The sequence below is a fragment of the Phoenix dactylifera genome, chromosome 16, assembly GCF_009389715.1.
Source record: "Phoenix dactylifera cultivar Barhee BC4 chromosome 16, palm_55x_up_171113_PBpolish2nd_filt_p, whole genome shotgun sequence".
Taxonomy (NCBI): domain Eukaryota; kingdom Viridiplantae; phylum Streptophyta; class Magnoliopsida; order Arecales; family Arecaceae; genus Phoenix; species Phoenix dactylifera.
In genome coordinates this window covers 7,641,762-7,660,446 of record NC_052407.1, presented here as the reverse complement: position 1 = coordinate 7,660,446, position 18,685 = coordinate 7,641,762, and the positions used below count along the sequence as shown (strand labels likewise).

At 35.8% G+C, this 18,685-nt stretch overlaps 1 protein-coding gene across 1 annotated transcript; it reads left to right on the top strand.

Annotated features, from left to right (window-relative positions):
• Positions 1–315: 315 nt before the first annotated feature.
• Positions 316–15,018, top strand: LOC103717912 (cold-responsive protein kinase 1). The gene is made up of 7 exons (XM_008806480.4): positions 316–622; positions 9,835–9,970; positions 10,151–10,266; positions 10,473–10,683; positions 10,798–11,035; positions 11,454–11,604; positions 14,404–15,018. The coding sequence occupies exons 2-7, from the start codon at positions 9,901–9,903 to the stop codon at positions 14,764–14,766; spliced, it is 1,149 nt and encodes a 382-aa protein (XP_008804702.1). The 5' UTR covers positions 316–622; positions 9,835–9,900; the 3' UTR covers positions 14,767–15,018.
• Positions 15,019–18,685: the final 3,667 nt, after the last annotated feature.

The window sequence follows — 18,685 nt, the reverse complement described above, 5'->3', positions numbered from 1 at the left end:
AAGAATAAAATAGCAAAACAAGTATTTTATGAGAGTATACATGTAAATATCAGTTTTATAAAAATATTTATGTAAAATTTAATATTTAAAAAGGCATTCATAATAAATATATATATATATATATATATATATATATATATATATATATATATATATATATATTATGCTGCAAAATGAAAATAACGCGCCTTAGTTGGAAGTTTGAAACTTTGACATAATAAATGCGAAGATGTTATGTGTAACCAAGCGATTACTTGTCTCTTCCAGATTCAAACCTAATATTGTACCCGAAAAGAAAAAAAATCAAGCCAGTTGTTCAATGCCGCTGCAAGACAGTGGGTCCCGTATGCGGTCTTCCCGTCCCCTCTGATATATTTCCCTCACAATTAGGTTTCTTCGCCTACGAATTGGAGCCCTTCGCCGACGTGCGCGCCTTCCTCCGACCGTTCCTCTTCCTTTAATTCATCTCTTTCTCGGCTCTCTCCCAAACGAGGAGGAATCTTTTGGTTCGAAAACGTAGATCCATCTCTCCTTTTGATCACTGATTTCGAGATAATAGTTCTGGAAGGAGTGTTTTTGGAAGGAAGCTTTGGCTGCTGCAGCTAACGTGCCCCTCGATTAGGTGATTCTTCATACCCCCATTTTATTTTTATTTTTTTTTAATGAGAATTTGTTAGTTGTTTACGAGTATTAATCTGTCTGTTCGTTATATGCGTATACTTTCCTTTCTAAATTATGCCAAATTTTAGCTATATGTAATTCTTGATGGATGAAAGAAAGAATGAATGAAAAAGCTAAAATCGAGCATATCTGTGTCCTTTGCCTTCCAAATTATATCTTTGTTATGTTTGAAAGTTGATTGGTGGTTGATGGATGGGGGTTTTCCAAGTTTGTGTTCTTGTGGCATCCAGTCCAATTGGTTATTTGTTTTTGCTGTTGAAACTAGAGAGTTTGGGGAGTTTGAATGCTTTAATAAGAAATTGGTTGTTGGGATGGTGTTGCTAACCATACGATTTAAAGGAAAAAAAGAAAAGAAAAGAAAAGATCTGGAGGAGGCTTGTTAGTACTGGTAGATCTAAATTATATGTAGCCATGCGGGATGCTTGTGACCTTGTTAGTTGGTTGATGGGCTTTTTGTGAAAGAGACTGTTGGGTTTGGCATGCTTTTTACTCCTATTAATTGTTTCGGTTCGTTTCTTTTCTGTGGGTTCTTCGATGCCACTTGTTGAATTTGCATGGGATTACTTTTCTCCAATGATATTTTTTTTCCTTCGTCTTTGTTTGGAAGGTTTGTTTAAAATTAGAATTATGTTCTTTTTCTTAATTAATTTTTATATCTTATTTGAATATTGAAAGTTCGGATTTGTTATGCTTTTGAAAAAAAAGAAAAAAGACAGTTTAAAACGGAGAAAAGTAAGATGACAAAAATCATGAACTTTGAAAATTTTCTCATAAAGTAGAGGGAAAATGACCGATTCGATGATTTTAAATATTTTATGAACTTATCCCTACATGACCAAATGCGTAGCAGTATACTCTATGCTTTGTGATTTTGAAAAAGATGTAAAGTCACAAATTGCATGCAATTTTGGAGTACATCAAAATGCACCCTCTTTTTTTTTCGTGTGCACGTGCACATGTGCATGTGTGTAAGATTTGTGGTGGTTATGATCATATAGGCATCAAATAGGTTTGTAATCAATGACCAGGCATTTGTAGCTCTATGCTTTGGCAGCTGGACCATTAAACTTCTATTATGCATTCAGCTGCTAACATTATACTCGGTTAGAACACTTGTGCCATGCCCATGCTTATTTTGGTTAATGTAGTTAGTTTTAGGCATGAATTTAGATCATAGAATAGCCAACTTCTTCTAAAAAAAGTGATTAAAGTTTGCCATAAGTTACCAATATAAGCCACAATGCTTTAAAAGCTTTTGATTTTCCCACATTCAGGCAGTTGGTCTTATTCTCTTTTTTTCTTGATTCATAATGATGGACAACCATTATTGTAAGGTGAGGAAACCCCTATTGCTTTGATACATAATAGAAACCAATGTTTGTTTAATATTTCAAGAATTTAAAGCTAATTATTATATTTGTTTCACATCTGCCTTTTTTTTTTCTCAAATAACTTTTGACAGAGCACTGGATGTTGACATATCTTAGAAGCCACTTCTTAGTCCTTTTTGAAAGGAATGAACCAAGATGAGGATATTGAGGAATGATGCTTATAGATAACCTGTTTATATTACATCTCGGTATTGTAGGAGTTTGTTGACTTAGCTAAAACCCATGAAAGCTATAGTGAGCTAATTTTTCACACCCATAGCAAAATAAAGGGGAAAATCTTAAACAAGCAAGTTGTGAAGCTCAAGCTAGCTAATGAACATGTGGTTGTATAAGTATATCTGGATGCAGAAGTGTAAAATGACACATTATTTTGCATATAGCTCAACACCTCCTCACAACATGGGTGGCCTAACATTGTAGAACACCATCACTACATAGGAAGATTTTATGATGCCCCAGATCATGTGAGGTGTGAAGAAACACCAATAAAATTTATAACATATAAGCATATTGCAAGAAATGAAACTAGAGTGAAAAATTACTAAAAACTATTCAAGACTTGCAGCTATTAGACATGAATTATTCTCTCCCAAAGCTTCGCGACTACTTCAAGACACATTGCTGAGTCATTCTAAGCACATTGTGGGTCAGCAACCGTGTTCTTTTATAAGAAGCAAAGAAAAGAGAGTGACTTCTTGTGGGTCAACGATCTAATTGAACAGAATAAGAAGTAATTTCTTCAATCTGCTCGACTCGAACCTTTTATAGAAAATAAAAAGAATTTCAATAGTACGATTTCGGTCCTTTTTGCGTTTTTTAATTGATAATAGAACGTATATATGAAGCCAATGCTTTTACTATTGGCGTCTAAGTCGCTAAATCTAAATCTGATTCCTCTTGTAGTTAAAAGACATGAAAATTTTCGTAAAATAGTAAGGAATTTATATTAAGATGAAACTAGCCTAGGAGTTATCTTGACTCTTACATTAACTTTATTTTCTATTGTGTTGACTAATTCCTCCTATATTTGGAGAAACACTCGGTCAAGTCTAACCCTGAAAGGAAAGTTTTATTTTGTCCAGCTTGTTTCAGGTTGAACCCCTATTATAATGAAGTGTGAAAAATCATTTAGGGATAGTCACACTCTTGTAGTACTTGGCGAGAGCTTCATTTAGTGCATTGAATGCTAAAAATGGATACCTTGTTAGATGGTCATGGCCTCCAAAAGTTATGGTTCGTGATTGGCTCCTAATATGGTAGATTTTGCTCCCAAATCTTGTTTAGACCTTCCCATATTGGCTAAATAGGTCAACAACACGTCCTGTGATCATCTTGGATTAGTCAAGGACATTGACCAACCCTTAAGGACTTGTTTGGTTTGCGAGAAAAGAGGGGGGAAAAATGTGGTCAACGGGAAAACAAAGAAATACCTCTTGTTTGGTTGAAGTTTTCAAAGAAAAAAGATGGAAAAATAGCATTTCTATGGAAATAAGATTTTCATATTTCACGAAAAAAAAACTTATAGTGGGCATGGAAAAGCTACTTTTCCACCGGTTGGAAAGTGGAGTTCTTTTTTTCCAAAATACCCTTAAGCCATCAAAAACGATGGGTAAGGTCTTTTCTTTTATTAAGGGTATAATAGGTATGTCATACAACTTTTTTGGAAAAGTAGATGCTCAACCAAACATAAGCTACTCTGGAATGTGACACTTTCTCATGATCGACTAAATCAAAACCATTTTTTCAAACACCATATTCTCAGAAATCATCTTTCCAGAAAAAATATTCCAGTGAGAAAAAATTCTTTCCACGAGTCCTAAATGAGTTTTTCTTCCCCTCAAATATTTGAATTCTAAGCTTAGTGGGACATAGAGTTTCTAAGTGTTGCTGACCAAAGCTTTTACTCTGTAACAAATTGGACAAACTAAAAGCCTTCCCCAGCTAACCTAGCCATCCAACATCGAATTTTTGGAGAGACAATCTACTAGAACTAGGATTCTATTTAGCTATCCTATCCCAAAGTTTAAAATAGATTAACTTCGACTAAAATTCGAACTCCAATATTCAATCATGAAACTTAAGGATTAATTTTCCCATTGACTAGGAATTAGCTAGATAAAATAATACTCTTAGTATGACTAGCATACACAATGACTCTCAAGAAACATTTGGTTGCCTCATTTTTCATCGTTTATCTGTTCACTTTCAAAAAATTCACTGCTGCCTTTCCCAAATCCAACCCTTTTATTACTAACTCTACAAGTCTGCATGCTTGAATTCTAAACTAGCGTAAGAGCTACTTATGAAGATAGCACATAGTTTGCATAATGGTGCCACTTGAAGTCTTACTGGAGTTGGCTCGCCAAGGTCCTCTGAACCAGCATCGGGATCCGTACCGATCGGCGGACGAGTCTGTACGGTACTGGTTTGGTACCATACTGACACACGGTATGCTTAGGCGCGCCGGTATTCAAGTTCAATTAATTGGTAATCAATCTTTTTTTATTTTTTTCAATGATTTTAAGTCTAATTTAATATTTTTTTAATGTTTCTATGATCCCGATTTAATCTAAATAATGCATTTTGTTGTTTTAAAATGATATAAAATATAAAATGAGTAGTGAGATGCTGCATGCTACAAAAAAACATGAAATATCCTCAAATCAAGTAGTGAGATAAAAAATATAAAATAATATAATTAATTATATATATTTAAAGCACAATATACATACCAACATCTAAAATTTCATTGAGTGGCGATACGTCTCGTATTTCTTATGGGATGAATATATAAGACTACAACGACAGTGCTTCCTTTATTGTCGGCCCTCGCATATCTATTTTCATGCCACTCGAGATTGGCAAACATCTAACGTAGGGCTACTTTCCTCTCAAACAAGCTATCAAGTACAACATAGTTGGTAGCAAATCATGTGATTTGATTTCAAGATCTCTTCCTCTGTATACCTTCTCATCAGTGAAAGGGTCCATAAATGGTTATAAATATATCTGGCGATGGTTTGGGTTGTCTCCACTGTCTGCTGCACCTTATGAATTTTCGCAATATCCATTAACATAAAGTCAATACAATATGCAGCACATAGGGTCTGGAAAATATGTGTCCGCCGCTCCATCAAGATCTCTCCGACGGCCTTATATTGTAGCCCATCATCAGTGATGACCTGCACAACATTCTGCTCTCCTACCTGATCAATCATCTTCTCCATCAATTTAATGATGTACGTGGCGTCGTGCATCTAATCGGAAGCATCAACCAATTAGTGAAAAAAATTTTCGTATCACAATATGTTAAAAAGTTGATAATGCTCCACCTGGTAGGACCAATTTAACTATCACACATCACCGTCAGTCCATATGTGGGCCACTTGCTCTTGTATGAGACAATCCACTTATGTAGCTCCTTATTATTGTTAAGAAGCTCACCGTAGATATCCTTCGGTCCTGGAGGATTTACATCGGGACCGACAGCTTGTATGGAGAAAATGATGGACCTATAGTACGTATTGTCTGCCACATTTGCTGGAATATGGCTGAAATGAAACTAAGATCTAATAGCTCACCATATATCCTTCTTATCCTTCTTCAGCATTGTGTCAAGCCTCTGCTGCTTCGAATTCCTGCTGGAGAAGGCATATGGATCTAAATAATGGATGGTTGCTTCTGGTGGAATCTTTTTGAATGATTTCTTTTTGCTACCAAAAGTCTCTAGCATAGATGCAATACGGCCACCGCCTCTGCTGACGGCCTCTTTGACTGAGGCGGTCCTTTTGAACTCTATATCTGCCCTGCTGCTTACAGTACTGAAGCCTGACTCGTAGTATGAGGGCCCAAATCGAGCCCCATATCTGACCACCTCATTCTGCTGCCATTGATCATCCAGGCTTGCCTGCATGGTAGTTTGGATCTGTGCCTCCTCATTTGGGGTAAATGCCTCCTCTGACTCCTTGAAGTGCTAGTAAGGTGGTTCTACCACTCGGCAGTCCACCTCTGTCTTCTTAGAAACATTCTCCTTCATTGCTTTGAAATCGGTGAAATACTTCTTAATCAGCTGTCGAACCTCATATAGGCATTTTCGGCACATAGATACATCGGAAAAACCACTAACTGAGTGCTGCTTCAACCTAGTTATCCCTTCTTTCTTGAACTCTGTATTGTTCCAATTGCACTTCCAATAGTGCTGACCTGAGAGCATTTGCTCATAATTCCAACAAATGTAATGCTCTAGCTCTTTCTTTTTCTTTGATGATTCCATTCCCGTCAGATTATCAAGTATGTTTATTTATCAATTATTCAAAAATAGAAAAATTTCGTTACGATGAAAATAATTTTTTTACCTCAGAAAATGCGTCCGATTTATCTAAACATAATACTAATTTATATTTTTTTTATTTATGTATTTTCAATAATTTTTAAATTTAAAATATATTTAAATATCATAAATTTAGAAAAATATGTTTGCTACTTCAGAAAATACTTCTGAATTATGTAATATGTACTACTAATTTTTCATAATTTTTGGTATTACTTATATATTTTTTATTTTTTTAAATTTAAAAATAATTTTTAATATAAATATTTTAAAAAATAAATTTCAGCTCAAATATATATAGAAACCTAATAATGGATGCTACATATATTTTTTAGTCTCGTGGGTATGTATCAAAGGCTACTTATTTTTCATTTTTTTTCAAATTTAGGCTTAGGCCACTGTGCGCATGTTCGCATCAAAACTTGAATAAATGGGCATCAAATTTTGCTTCAGAGTAGCTTGCATGATGCTAAATATGCTTCTGAGTTTACAATTTTTTAATTTTATTATATATATTTTTTTTTATCCAAAAAAATATTTTTAATTTAAAAAAATTATATATAATTTCAAAATTAAATTTTTTTATTTCATCGTCTAGATCATCCATATATCTATAACATAGAATAAAATCAAGCCCAAATCAAAAATTTTGGCACGTCTCTCCTTATTTTGCAAATTTCGAGCTATTTTTTCAAGCCTAAAAAAATAGAGAAAATGAGATAGGAAAGAGGAAGCATACCTTATTTAGGCTTGGATTTTTCTTTAATCGCACTAAATCGGTGTCATTTCGCAAATTGGGAGAAAAGGAAGCCATTTAAGCCTTAAGACGCTAAACGAAATAGAAGCCTTTCGGACACCTTCTTTTAACAAAAGAAGGAAAGGGGGAGGGGGCCCTGTTCCGAACCGGGTTGACTCAGTGCAAACGGGACGGTACACACTGAGTTCGAATGGAACCGGCCGATTCCGAATGGTTCCGGCTGGTTGGTCCGGTTCGGGCCTTTTTCGACCGGTTCTGGTCAGATCGGAACTTATTCCAGCCGGTTTGGAGCCGAATCCAATTTTAATGGACGAACCGATCCAGTTCCATATGGGTTCGGTTCGGTTCAGCCTAGCTCGCACTTGGGCACAAGAAGCAAGGATGCACATGTCTTAGTATGTATGTCCACCATGTACATATGTACCTAATCAGAGACATGATACTCCTTTAGTAACACAAACACATACGACACACATACAGAAAATCACACAATCACGTAAAGAATGTAGATGGGACATAAATCTATTGTCCTTCCCCTCATATTGGTCATAGTGATGGAGGGAGAGAAGGTCTTTGGACTTGGAGGGTCCTTGATCAACTGTTTTACCTAGCCCATAGAAGAAGAAGAGGAGGAGGAAGACTGAGTTCCCTGCTTCACCCAGCCCGAAGAAGAAAAGTATAGAGTAACCAGTGGCGATGGTTCCATTGTTTGACCCTTCCAGAAGAAACAGCGGAGGACTTATGCTAATCCTTTGCTACCTCTCTCTTGACAAACTCTTTTTTATAAACTTATTAAATGCCTCAACATCAGCTTGATCAGCTTTTACCAGGACTTCATGCAATAACAACCTGTGATCTTTCCTTCTCTGTCTTTTTGTGTATGTATGTGTGTGCTTGCATGTGCCCAGCAATCACGGTAAGTTGCATGCTTCAAGCAACTTTTAGGTAGCTGAGCAAAAGGGTGGCACCTGTGGCCTGTGGGAGCTGAGGCACAGGACCTGGTCTTTGCTGTGCGTTACACCTCAGACACTCCTTAAGAGCAATTATATAGATTTCTAGAGAGAACAACTCTTGTTGAGGTTTGAGAGAGAAGGATTTTCTAATAAGATGGGTCAAAAACTACTACAAGGAACTAATCGCATATGAACTATCCAAATTTAGTTGGAGAGAGAGAAAGAGTGGGGGATGGTTGGTGCACAGCCTAATTGTTTGACAATGGTAGTTGCAGATTTAAAGCATGGGGATTTAACTCAGATAGCTTCTTTTGTGTGTGGTGCTAATAAATAAGATGAAAATATTTGCTTAATAATGAATTTAAAAACATGGACAGAATCAACTAAAGAAATATAAGAGCAATTTACTAGGGAACAGAACTAAGAATAAGGCCTTGCAATAAAATTAATAGCTAAGTGACAAATTGTGTTTCATTATGCTGTCTTGGATTTATCGTACTTAAGAATGAATGGATAAACAAGAAGCGTTTCCAATGAAAAATATCAGTAAGGCTGACTATGTTAAATCTAAATGTTGGGTGATAGAAAGGGCAAAGTACTCAATTTTTCAGATACGAACATATTAAGGTTCTTGTATGGCAGAACTAGAATTGTACTTTTATGATCATATATTTCTGTTTTCCAAGCAAACACGCAATTCAATTTATCTCCAAATTAATATCACTCTTAGCATACAAAATCTTCTAAGAAATTCCAGACTTGTTTAACAAGGTTTGCCTGATGCCTTGTTACAACCCCGCAGTCATGTTGCTCCCTTCTGTATTTTATATATTTATGAGGATGCTGACACTCCTATTGTCAAGACAAGCTTACATGATAATCGCTACTGGATCCCCATATGCCGATCCCCATATGCCTCTTTGGCATCTCAAGCCAGGCCACAAGGCAAGCGCTTCATCTCAGTTTGAATTTCCATACTTTAAAATTCTTGAGCATTAAGATGTTCCCATGATGATCATCCTCTGCAATCTGCAGATGTTACCTGTAGATATGAAGTTAGAGACATTATTTTTGGTGGTCTGAAACCCTTCAAAACTGTGATCCATGATGCAGGGGAAAAGTTAGAATAGTTTTCAGTTTAACTGTTGGTCCAATATTTTCCAGTGCTGCTGATAATTATGTAAAAAAAATAGAAAAAATGCAAAACTGTGTGTATTGATGATGTTAACATTGTGAGAAAAGTTCTTAGCCTGCTGCAAGCACATAAGGAGATTTGAGTTTTTTTTAAAAAGATGACACAAGGAGTTTGTCACAGTTATTTCCGGTATATCCATCAGTGGCTTACTCCCTTTCCTAAAGTTATTTGCCAAGAACTTTCTTCACCTATTATAGTAATATAGTTAAGTTAATATAATGATGAATACATCATTTGTTATTGAACATTTGAGTCCCCTAATGCTTATCAGAAACATGACTTCCTCCAAATAACGTTGCCTGTAAATTCTCACCAAACAATGAATTTGCATGTAGATTATGCCAAAAATGTATCAAATATCCAACAAACAGAACAAGAAGTCCATATATTTAATTTTAAAAATCTGTCTGATATGATATCTTTTATTTATATAAACATATTTTTCAAATTAGTGAACATGATCATTTGTTTGAGTTATTGAAGTATTAGATGATATTGGTCTCCATCATGTGGATCATCTTATGCAGTGTCTTCCTGGTTCATCAATAGCATTATTCAACATCAAAAGGTTGATTTGGTTTGACTGCCGGGGGATGAATTGCTTTTCTTGTATATTTAAAAAGAGAAATACTTCAGGGGAACAGATTGTTCGGGATCATGGAGGTACGTGCTTCAAAAGTTTGGATGCATGATGTAATCTGTGACTGTGCTGTACTGGCTCTTCATGTTACAACATATATTGGAATACAATCCAATTCTTTCAACTATCAAGTGATGTGACATAGCTGGAGGATTGATCTTGCCCTCACCATAAACTAATGATGAAAACGGTTTTCATGATAGATATTCCCGGGATTGAGAATGTGAGGATCTATACTTACAAGGAGTTGAGAAGTGCCACTGAAGATTTTAGCTCTGCTAATAAAATTGGTGAGGGAGGTTTTGGTTCTGTGTTCAAGGTAAGTTGACATGCTTTGGATCTTATTCTTCTTCTTCCTTTGTTTTTTGTTTTTCTTTTTTTTTTAGGGGGGGTGGGGGGGTGCGTGGGCGTGGAGGGGGATGAGGTGGGGGGTTAAGGGGACATGCTTTGGATTAAATGTCATGTGAACACCATCATTTGCAAAACATTTTTGTGATTATTAACTTGTTGAATTAACTTGTGTAGGGAAAGCTTAAAGATGGGACAGTTGTTGCTATAAAGGTGCTCTCCTCTGAGTCAAGACAAGGAGTACGAGAGTTTTTGAATGAACTCACAGTGATCTCCACTATAGTGCATGAAAACCTGGTTAGGTTGTATGGTTGCTGTGTGGAGGGTGGGGAAAGAATTCTGGTCTACAATTTCCTTGAGAATAACAGCCTTGCACAAACTCTTCTTGGTAAATTTAGATTCCAACTTGACCAAAGATTACTTATCTTGTTATATTATTCATGATGAGTTAGTTTCCGTCTTTGATACAATTTAAATTGTTCCGTTTCTTGCCTACTCTCAGGTGGAGGCTGCAGTAACATCCAGTTTAGCTGGAGAACACGATGTAATATTTGTATTGGTGTCGCTCGAGGGCTTGCATTCCTTCATGAAGAAGTCCGGCCCCATATTGTGCATCGGGATATTAAAGCAAGTAATATTCTTCTTGATAAGGATCTTACACCTAAAATTTCAGATTTTGGTTTAGCAAAGCTTTTGCCGGCAAATATGACCCATGTCAGCACTAGGGTGGCAGGGACAATGTGAGTGAACATAATTTTCTTATCTGGTTATTTGGCTTTTTTCCATCTCTTTGTGTTGGCTATTCCTGTTTTACTCATTGGTAGCTCCTTTTTTTGTGAGAAAACTCATTTATATGTCTTTCTTCCAATGTACAATTTGTTTGGATTTAAAATGTACAAATTTATTCTTAGTGTTAAAAATGTGTATCTCACCTGACATTATGGTCTTTATGGATATTTATGGAGCAGGATCGTTGTTTGAGTGTATTGTATATTTATGCATAAGGTCTGACTGATAGAGGCTTGATGATGAAATTAAACTTTTTATGTTACATGACCCCAGAAGTGCAGTAGCTATGTTTCTCAGTGCAACTTCATTGACATAATTCGCTCTCTCCTTTCCTAACCTTCAGGTTACTTTTTTTTTCTTTTTTAATAGTGGTTATTTGGCACCTGAGTATGCAATACGTGGACAATTGACAAGGAGGGCTGATATTTACAGCTTTGGTGTTCTTCTATTGGAGATAGTCAGTGGAAGATGTAACACAAACACAAGACTACCTTATGAAGATCAATTTCTCCTTGAAAGGGTAACAAAAATTTAACTTATGGATGCATGCTAACTTCATTTTTCAGTTGATTTAATCTGTCTATAGGTAATCTCTATTGTAATTTAAATTCTTGTTTTGTGGCACCTATGTTCTCTTTCAATTCTATGCATCTACCATTCTGTAGTAAAAAGCAAAAAATAATGTGTCATTGAATTTAATAATATCGCATGTTACATTGTACAAAATGAGCTTGCACTTAGAAATGCTGATAAAAGTTACATTCTATCATATCACTGAGATAAGTGTTCTTATCAGTCTAGATTGTTCTTTCAAGTAGGTATTATGCCCTTCTTATGACTTCTATTGTCTGATGCAGTTTTTGTGAAGGAGTTAGATTTGGCCTTCCATCTATCTTGGAAACTTTTATCCTTTATCTCCTAATCAGTTCAATCATTGTCGCTTTACTTGAATCTTTGCAAAATGACATCTTTACTGAATTTCTATTAATATGACCTTGTAAAAACATGAGAAATGGTACATTATGAAGGATTGAGGTATGGCTTTCATTATTACAAGGCATGGGCGATGTTCTGGTGGCAAATTAAACGTGAAAATATTGTGAATGGAATCAAATTGATATTTGGACTCTTGGCTTTACAAGTGGTTTAAAGCTAGAAATAGATGGTTTTCAAGCAGGCAAACTAGATCGTATGAGGGGCTGAGCTCCAATATTGGTCCATCCGTCCATCTCCATATTTAATTTGGATACCAGGATTTAGAAATCACTTCTTTCGAAACAGTATAATCCATTTTGTAAGAGGGGTAGGTGACTTCACAAATTCAGTAACTGGACGCTTAAGTATTATACCTGTTTCTAGGACTCAGCTGTTCATCTACATCTTATTATAGGTTCTTACAGGTCCTTGTTATATTTCATCAGTTTAACATATTTAGTATACGATTTCTGAAGGTACCCTTTGTCACAAAGAATAACTATTACCAAAATTTCATTTTTAGCCCATCATTGTGTTAAAACTATTCTATGCCTCTTTGGAATGTCAATCTCCAAGATTGCTCCAAGGTTTTAAATCCCATGGGATGGAGGTGTCCCGATTTCTCCATGGAACGGGATGCCCTACTATCCCACCCTATCATGGCAGTAGTCCCGGTCATGCATCCCGATAAATATCCTCCATCTCTCTCTCCTTGTTCTTTCCTTTCTTTCTTTCTTTTTTTCTTCTTTCTTTCTTTTTTTCTTCTTTCTTTCCTTCCTTCTTTTCTTTCTTTTTCTTCTACCTTCCTTTCTTTCCTTTCCTTTTTCTTTCTCGTATCCCTTCCTTTATTTCTTTTTTCCTTTTGTCTTCTTCTTTCTCTTTCCTTTCTTCCTTCTTTCCCTCCTTTGTTTCTTTTTGTTCTTTTTTCCTTTCTTTTTCTTCTCCTACTTCTTTCCTTTCACTTTTTTCTTTTCTTTATCTTTCTTTCCTTTTTTTTCTTTTTCTCTTTCTTCTTCTCTCTCCACGTGGATGGGTTTCAGAGTCCCGATCCCATCCCTATACCATTTTCTCTCAAGAACAGGACGGGATAGCTGGGATACCCCATTGCTCAACAGAACTAACATTTGACTTGTATTTAACATATCCAGCTATTATAGCTGCAATTTGTGGGCACATTATGCTTAATAAACAAGTATTTTTTAAAGATAATTTTGCTTGGGCTCAGATTCTACATTGTTTCATTATATTAATGTTGACTTCAAGTAGTCTTCTCTTGTACTCGGTTGCAGCCATCACTCGTAGGTCCTTCTTGATTGTTTGTTAGTTCAAAAATAGGAAATTTTGCCTGATGACAGCAAGCATTCTTGTTCTCATGACTGGCAATTTCTTTTATGGAATCTCCATGTTAAACTTGAAACATGCATCATTTCTCCTCAAGGGTCACCTTTTCTAAAACAAATATTCCAGAAATATCGATAGAGAGGACAAAATTAAGTTCTTGATCAAAAAGACAATTAAAATTAGACAAGGAAGAGCACTGTGATATGGATGACTTATTCCAACTTCTATCAAAAAAAATAGTTGCCAAGCATGGTTTGGAGCAAATAAAAAGGAGTTCTCAGCATTTGCCCACAAAAACGAAATCTTGATCTACAGTTTATTTTCGTTTATATAATTGATTGTGAAATATATGCTGGTGCAGATGTAGGGGCGCTTCAACATTAGCACTAATGTATATAGATTTAGATTCGTTAGAAGAAGGGGTGTAATTTGCCTTTTTGCCTTACTCCTGGATATGTGATTAAAGTAGATTGGCCGGCTAGAGAAGATGAAGCATCTAATCTTACTGAGAGATCTGTTAATCATGTAGTGGACCTGCAGGCTATATTCACAAATTATCCATATATGTAGATGTTCTTACATTTTCCATTATTATGTTGTATGTTCTTCTCAGTTCTGTCTAATAGATAACATGCTAATCATAAAGAAGCACGGAACATAAATGACTAATTGGTTTTACTTTTAACTAAAGTACAAACACTGTTTTGTAATACCCACATACTGGTTGCAAGATTTATCTTTATACACATCATGGGCACACCGACATCTTTTGCTTGTTGTATACTAAGCACTATTTAGCGAGCATGAAATTTATCCGTACCATTTTTTTCACTTTGAAAAAGATTGCTTCTTTTTCCCCCACTCTTGACCATCAAGCCTTTACCATCAAAATCCTGTCAGTCCATTATGCTTTTCTGAAAACTACTGGCTATTTTGTCCTGAGGTAGAGAGAGAACACAGTATATGGTCCGCTAAAAGCACATATGGGATTCTTGCCTTGCAGACATGGACACTATATGAGCGCAGTCAGCTGGTGAGAATTGTAGACACGTCCCTGAATGATGACTTTAATGCTGAAGAGGCATGCAGGTTCTTGAGGGTCGGCCTCCTATGCACACAAGACGATCCAAAACTCCGTCCCTCTATGTCTACTGTTGTCAAGATGCTGAGGGGTGAGAGAGATGTCGAGCTGGAGATCACAAAGCCTGGCCTAATCTCAGACTTCATGGACCTCAAAGTAAAAAAGCAGAAGCCTGATGAAGAAAACACATCCCTTTGCTTGACTGCACTGGAGGGCTCACCCTTGTCCTCAGAGAGCACCACACATGCAACCATGTCCTTCACTGCAATTACAGATCATAGCTGAATCAACCAAGGGATCAAAGAAAAAAAAAATTAAGGGAAAAAAGAGAGAGATCCTTTTAGTATCAATTGTTACTGATACGTCTCATGTAATACTTGCAATTTTGTTCTGTTTGCTTGTTTCTTGTGTATCGGTACGTATGCAAGCTTGTATATATGCAGACTGTGAATTAGAGCTGAGAAACTCATGGGAGGGTGGAAAACTAGTAGCAAATACTAGTGAAATATGCATTAATTTTTTCATTGATTTATATGACTACTGATTATCCTGTTAATCATGTGGTTTGGCAGTTCTGACTCGAAGATGCCAAAGTAATGGGTATCATTTGCACGGAAGATAAAGATTCATATTAGATTTTGAATTGTGGACGGATTTGGTAAATGTGGCACATGTTTGCAAATTCCAAAGCTAATAATCTTTTAGATCCTGGTTTTCTTCGGGTAAAGATTTTGATTTAAATGTTGGCTGCAGATTTTGTTGCGAGTAGGATGGCAGACAATGTTTGTAAGTGCTAATTACCTTGGAAGTTTCCTGAGGATGTTGTGGACCAAGAGGACAGTGGGGTTGTGAGCATGCAGCTGCTGCAACCGTCTTACAAATTCTCTGATTCCCTAAAAATTTCTAGGGTTCCATGATTTCTGCAATGCTGCTATTACAGTTGGTTGGCACGTCATCTCAAAAGGCTTGCCCTTCGTATCCATGGTTCAAATATTGGCTATTGCTCCATAATGATTTGTGCAATGATTTGGATAGCGAATTTTGAATTCATTTTTGGAGGGTGCCAACTGGTGGAATTGGTAAAGCCTGTTCTTTTTCTGATCTTGCCCTTGTTCTGACATTCTATTGATTCTAACTTCCCAGTTTGCAAAAACAAACCGTCCACATTCTCATATTTGACTGAGCTTTCACCCCTCCATTTCTCTAAAAGAGAAGTGAAAAAGAATTTCTCTCAGCTCTCTTCAGATTAAGAGATTAAAACATCTCACAGCCATATTTAAATATTATTCATAATTGCAATGTTAAACCATATTTTGCAACCATTGTGCAGCTCATGCTTCTGAATCCATATTCCATTCTTGCGTCTTCTGAAGATATTCGTTCCAGCTGGTGGGTCGATTAAAGCGTTTTATAATAACAACAGGTTTAAAGGTTGAGTTTGAGTCAGGTAAGCAGCTTAGCTGGTTATCAGTCTCAATTGCAAATCTCTAGCCAGAAAGCAGTCAAGACTCATCATAACTCTTAACTGCTATATAAAAATAATTTTTTTTCCAATTTATTCATCTTAATTTCAAAAGTAATTGGAGCTAAAAATTGAGGTCTTGCAAAATCACAAAGATTGTTCACAAGCTTTTGTGGCCATGGACCCCCACCCCCTTTTTCCTCTTGAATTGAGCCCTACACCTGTGGCATGCCAGTTCAACGGCTACGACGACTTCTTATCCATGCACCACTGGTTCCTACACCCACAGCCAATCAGCAATCAAGTCAAAGTCATCCATCTTTTTTGTCTCACAATGAGACCAGGTTTCCAAGTGGTTCTCCATTTCCTACATCCAAACTATTTTTTCGGTAATTAATTCAAACTGTTTAAATGCATAGAGAATCTTTATTTTAAAAAAAATGCAAGGAGAATCCAGCCAAAAATCTCTGTTATCTAGGGCAATATATCCTTGACAAACTTGCGAGATCGAAAAGTTGTCTTAGATATGATTTGATAATAGTAGCTAGCCTAAGCTAAAGTCTGGTAAGTTACAATGGAAGATTAAACATATCCTGTCCTTTTAACAGTGGAAATAAGTCTATTATATTCAAGAAGTGACATTGTAACCGTTGCCTATTAGTGTAACAACTCAAGTGGACTAATTTTTTCCTAGGATTTTTTTTATATATGATTCATAAAGTATTATATAAAGTTAAAATGATCTATATGAAATACCATCGCAATGATTGTAAGAGTCAAAGAAAATGTCTTTATATCACAGTAAAATTTATGTTCTTATAATTTTTGTTTTATAGATCAGTATTTTGTTCATTTAGTTTCTATGGTTCCTTTCTTTTATATATATTTGAGCATTATTCGCATAGACATTATGAAGTGTTAATAGTATTTTTAATATAGCAATATTTTCTTTCCTAGTAACAACTTGAAGAGCAAAGCTTATCAATATTGAGTCTGGGCCAAACGTTTCGTAACATGTCAATGAGGTTAAATAGGCATATTTATAGAGTTAGATTTTGAAGTTGGCGAAACTATATTTTTTCCCTCTTACGTAGGAACTACATAATTTGGTTAAGTTCGACTGATATATATTGGCTTGTATAGTAGATTTAAAAATTATAATTTGTACTTAATCTTTTTCCTCTAACCATGCATATATTTCTATAATGTAACACAAGTTCATATTCCACTTCACAATTCTCTAAAGTTTCTATTTATCGACTCTATATACATTCTCTTACCATCAAACAATGATGGTGATGATGGGAAAACCTACTCTAAGCGGTTTTTTGGGTTATAGCCCATAGAATGTGGTCCTATGATTTTTTTAAAAGCTTGGATTCTTAAGGAGTTTCAATAATTTTGACTTCTTAGGAAAAAAGGGAGACATTCAACAATATTGATTTTTGGTGCTCGACATAGTCCATAAAGCCCTAACCAAATCCAAGAACATAGATACCCAGCCAAATCCATCTTCTTCTAGTTATTGTTTTTGTTGTTGTTGATGGCTACTCGAAGAATATAGAGACACCCTTTCAATTGGTCAAATTTTCTCCAAGCAAGATCTTAGTTATCATAAAGTATACTTAACCAAACTCGACTTACATAAATCAGAAAGACAAAATAAATTCAATAGCTAAAAAAGTGGTTAATCTGAAGTTTACTATAGTGACCAAGAAATAGATGTCTCAGTCCCCATATATTAGCTGAAGTTAACTTTGATATCAATCAACCACCAAGGTTTCAGATCTCGAAAGGACAAGCTTCAAGCCCTATTAAGTATTTGTTAAATTTTAATAAAATTGGTCGAAATAATAAAAATATATTCCCATGGGCCAGTAAAATGGCATCCAAAGGCTCAGAGCCTTTGTGGGTCATTAATAATCTTGGTTTCTAATATCCTTCCTCGCTTCTTCTAAGCACATAGCACGTCCAATTGTGAATGCTTGGGCGGCAGTGATGCTGCTTTACGATTGGTGATTGAACATCTGGATGGCTCAGATTTGGCTGAGGCTTTGGGTGCTGGGAGGTGGAGGACTGTCAAATTAGTCCAAACGGCTCGACATCATTCCGAAGCCCAAAACAGGCTCAATTTAAGTGTAAGTCTTCTGAATTATAGGTTTCCATCATAGGCTTGAAACTAATTTCAAGCCAAGTCTGAAAAAAAAACAACTCAATCAATCTCAGCCTTGTAATGCTTGAAACCGGTAATGTATATGTTATATTGCAACATAGATTAGTTAAATATCAATTGTTGGATCTGATACAACATTTAGTTTAGTTAAAATGTAGTCAACCATTGAATCAAGCTCGAAGGAAATCGGAATTGAGCTCAGATCAAGCTCGAACTTAAGCTAAACTCAAACTTTGATACAGCTTTATAAAGATTGTCAGCCAATAGAATGTTCAAGTTTGGCTTGGTTTAAAACCAAGAGCATATTTAGTTGGAAAGAGTTAGGCTCTCGAATGGGAATTGGAATAAGTAACTTCCATCACAACCCTTTGGTTAGGGGAGTCCTATTTCCATTCTGTTTCCAAAGAAAAATAGGAATGCCCTCATTATCCAAACTCTCCCTTAGTATTTAAATTCTGTTCTGATTCCGATTCCGATTCCAGTCATAAACCATACGCATCAAGGAATATGGCCATTCCAATTTCTATTCTAATTTATTTCAATTCCGATTCTGATTTCGTAACCAAATA

What these genes read in the sequence shown, in the direction of transcription:
- LOC103717912 (XM_008806480.4), top strand. Translation starts at nt 9,901, where the DNA reads ATGAATTGCTTTTCTTGTATATTTAAAAAGAGAAATACTTCAGGGGAA. An exon ending in GATTGTTCGGGATCATGGAG is followed by an intron (nt 9,971 to 10,150) that starts GTACGTGCTTCA and finishes TTTTCATGATAG; the next exon opens with ATATTCCCGGGATTGAGAAT. An exon ending in ATCAATTTCTCCTTGAAAGG is followed by an intron (nt 11,605 to 14,403) that starts GTAACAAAAATT and finishes CTTGCCTTGCAG; the next exon opens with ACATGGACACTATATGAGCG.